This window comes from Olea europaea, unplaced genomic scaffold (genome assembly GCF_002742605.1).
Source record: "Olea europaea var. sylvestris unplaced genomic scaffold, O_europaea_v1 scaffold1650, whole genome shotgun sequence".
NCBI classification, from domain to species: Eukaryota; Viridiplantae; Streptophyta; class Magnoliopsida; order Lamiales; family Oleaceae; genus Olea; species Olea europaea.
In genome coordinates, this window is record NW_019234158.1 from 166,294 (window position 1) to 169,619 (window position 3,326).

The 3,326-nt window shown below is 34.8% G+C and overlaps 1 protein-coding gene across 1 annotated transcript; it reads right to left on the bottom strand.

Annotated features, from left to right (window-relative positions):
* Positions 1-1,152: 1,152 nt before the first annotated feature.
* Positions 1,153-2,421, bottom strand: LOC111377408 (protein CASP-like). Its single transcript, XM_023000502.1, has 3 exons — positions 2,133-2,421; positions 1,624-1,734; positions 1,153-1,403 (listed from the first exon to the last, which is right to left on the bottom strand). Exons 1-3 carry the CDS (start codon positions 2,224-2,226, stop codon positions 1,168-1,170), a joined length of 441 nt encoding a protein of 146 aa, XP_022856270.1. The 5' UTR covers positions 2,227-2,421; the 3' UTR covers positions 1,153-1,167.
* Positions 2,422-3,326: the final 905 nt, after the last annotated feature.

The following is a 3,326-nucleotide window of genomic DNA, read 5'->3' on the forward strand; positions in this document are numbered from 1 at the left end:
TGGGAGAGGTGTCTACCCTGGAACACATAGGGCGATTCACGTTACAAAGTGGTGATGTAACCGATTACCACAAAATGAGACTTTTCCCTAGTTCGTTAACAGGAGTAGCTTTCTCCTGGTTCATTAACTTGCCAGCGAACTCTGTTCAAACATGGCAACAACTGGAACAGTTGTTTCATGCTCAGTTTTACAAAACTGAATCTGAAGTCACTTTGGCTGATTTGGCAAATTTACGTCAAATGCCAAATGAATGGGCAGAAAGTTTTCTCCAAAGGTTCAAAACAGCAAGAAGCAAGTGTTTTGTACCTTTGCCCGAAAAAAAATTTGTCAAAATCGCATAAGGCTGCTTAAGTTTTGATTTAAAAAAGAAGTTCCAAGACAAGGAATTTCCCGATCTTTTCCAGTTAAGTGCGAATGTCATTAGATATGAGCGATTGATAAGAGAAGAAGAACAAATAAAAAATTCTAGCAAAGGGACTTACTACAGAGACCCGAATTTTGACGTTCATACCATCTATGACGACTCGTATGATCAGGCCGAAATGTGTTTGGCCGAATTAGTAAAAGGGGATACATATACTTGTCCCATAATGGCCAAACCTAGACCNAGTTATGATTTCTCTTAATTTTTCTTATAAATGTGTTGGAGGTGAGTTGGCAGCATGTCCATTGCATGCCTGAAATAAAAAAATAATAAAATAATAAAAAATAAAAAGTGAGGACATGCCAGGTGGGTGTCTGGACTTGTTTGGTGTCCTTGGTCTGACACATGGGACGCTGAAATTCCAGCCCCTGTTGATATGTCTATGCTTCAATGATAAATATAAACTGAGAGATGCACAAGTAATATTGTCAACTGTTGTCACTTCACCAAAACACTACAATGCTCACCTAATATCTAAAAGATTAACGCTAATATAAAACTGGTAACTCTAAGTGGCCTATATGAACCTCAAAAGTGAGCTACAGGCTAAAAAGTATAGCTACGCGCATGATGAGATTGTGATTCAAAATTTTAAAAAGCAATATCATCCAATATCTCCACATAAGGAGTTTATAGTCCTCGAATTTAGCACTCAAGTAGGAACAGGTTAATAATTTCTTCAGAGCAAAAGGCAAGTTCAATCACTTCTCGTGATGATAAAGGTATAGTACATGTCATGACATTCAGAAAAATAACCAGTACTCTAAAGGAAAGACCAAAAATGAGAAGCTAATACTTACTGCAATTGAAGCAAGAACTGGGTAAGGATCTGGTGCTTCATAAAGTTTCTGGTAAATGTTAAGAAAAGCATTTTCTCCAAATTTTGCTCTCTTGGTAAGATTATCAACCTCTTCTTGGTAACCCTTAAGTAACGAGTTGAACAAGCTCAACTTTTCTTCATTTGCAGCCTTCTTGAAGTCTATTAACAGATGAAAAACAAAATTGCTGACAACGTGATTAGGTTGATGAATATGGTCACCACAAATAAATGGTGTATTCATAATTTCTTACAATTTAGGAAGATTATAAATCTGCAAATTATGAAGAGTTAGGACAATGTTGAAAATCTGAAAATTCTGAAAATTATGAAATGTCAGAGTGGTGAAGAACAATGTGCTAGGGAATAGTAGAAATAATACCTCTAGTGCTTTCTGCAAGCTTCCGGCGATTTTTCTGGCTGTTTTCCTGATTTTCTGCAATCCTAAGCCCTTGTTCATCGAGGACGCTCCGTTCCTTCTCTAAATCAAATTTTTTTGATAAGTAATCAAGTAATTTTATTTATAGCACTGGATCGAAAAACACCAAAAAATGGCCCCAACTGAGACCTGTTGCCCAACTTTTAAGCAAATCCCGACAAAATACATCCTTCACTAGTAATATTTAATAATTCAAATAAGATACTTCATTTAGTTCAACAGCAACACCGCAGAGCATACTTTCACTAATGTTAATTGCAGGAAAAAAGAGAGAATAAAACTACAAGATTATAAACTAAACGACACCGAAAATTCACCTAGCAATCACGTTTAATAATGCTTAAAACACGGGAAAATCATAACTAAAACAGATAAAAACATTACCTGAACAATGATAAGAATTAAAAATGGGAAATCTTACGAAATTTCAAAATAAAAGTGAGTAATTCTACCTTTCCAGAAGGTAGCGACGGCAGGAACTGGAGTGGAAGACGACGAAGAATTCGAAATGTCTCTTTCCGATCCTCCTCCTTGCGACGCCTCCATTGCTGATCTCACTACACGACCGACCCTCCACCTCTACTTCGATTCGCTATGTATGTATAAACAAAAATCAGATGCTCAATCCAATCCCCAGGAATTCGTAATTGTAATTTAATTGCTACAGAGGATTTTCCGGGTTTGATGGATCTGGATTCTTGATCGAGTACATTTTACCCTTCATTAAGTTGAGTGCTAAATAAGATTTTTAATCATTTTATATTGATTTAAAATTTATTTGATGCTATTAAGATTTTGTTGGTCACTTTTTTAAAAATTTATTTTTAATCATATATAATTTTAATAAAAAATTTCGAACATAAACTTAATTTTTTATTTTTTAACTACTTGTTTTCTAAAAATAACAATTTACAAAATCTATTTTCGAAAATATAGTGTTTACCAATTCTCCCTTCTTTCAATGAAAATATTTTGAGATTATTTTCGATTGTATTGAAATTTTTGCGGTGTCTTATACAATTATAGAACTAATGTTCTTTTTATTTTTATTTTTCGAAAAACTCATTTAGGAATTGTTTCAGTGCTCAACGAACTTTGGGTAACGTCACTTCCACTCACCGAACTTTAACTTGCACTAGATCACTCACTAAACTTTACAACGTTGCACTCCATTCCTCATCCCTGTTAATCCCCTCACTAATTGTGCACAGGTGAATGACAAAACTGACATGTGGCCGTTAAATGCCAACATGGATTTAGGGTTACACAAATTCTTGAATTAAAAAAAGAAAAAAAAAGAAAGAAATTTAAACCTTCCCAGTTATTTTTGCCGTCCCATTCATTCATTTTCCTCCCCAGATGTTAACTCTAAACCCCAAATCCATATATTCAAATCAAACCCCAAATCCAAATTTGTAAACAATCGTGACTTGTATATTAACAATCCAGCACTTTTCGACGACCAAGCCATCCCAACGAAGCTTGGATTCGTGAAGAGAGGGTGTTGACACCGGTAATATGGATACAAGGAATAGAGGTAATTCAAAATTGTGTCATAACTGTAGCACATTCAATTGTTCGTTGTGTGTTTTACGGTAATAAAGAGACTCTTTTACATATATTAGCTAAGTTATTAGATTTTGGGA

Excerpts from the sequence above, each read along its gene's own strand:
- LOC111377408 (XM_023000502.1), bottom strand. The coding sequence starts at position 2,226 with ATGGAGGCGTCGCAAGGAGGAGGATCGGAAAGAGACATTTCGAATTCT. Across the intron at positions 1,735-2,132 it reads CGTCGCTACCTTCTGGAAAG|AATTTGATTTAGAGAAGGAA; the intron begins GTAGAATTACTC and ends ACTTATCAAAAA. Across the intron at positions 1,404-1,623 it reads GCTTGCAGAAAGCACTAGAG|ACTTCAAGAAGGCTGCAAAT; the intron begins GTATTATTTCTA and ends ATCTGTTAATAG.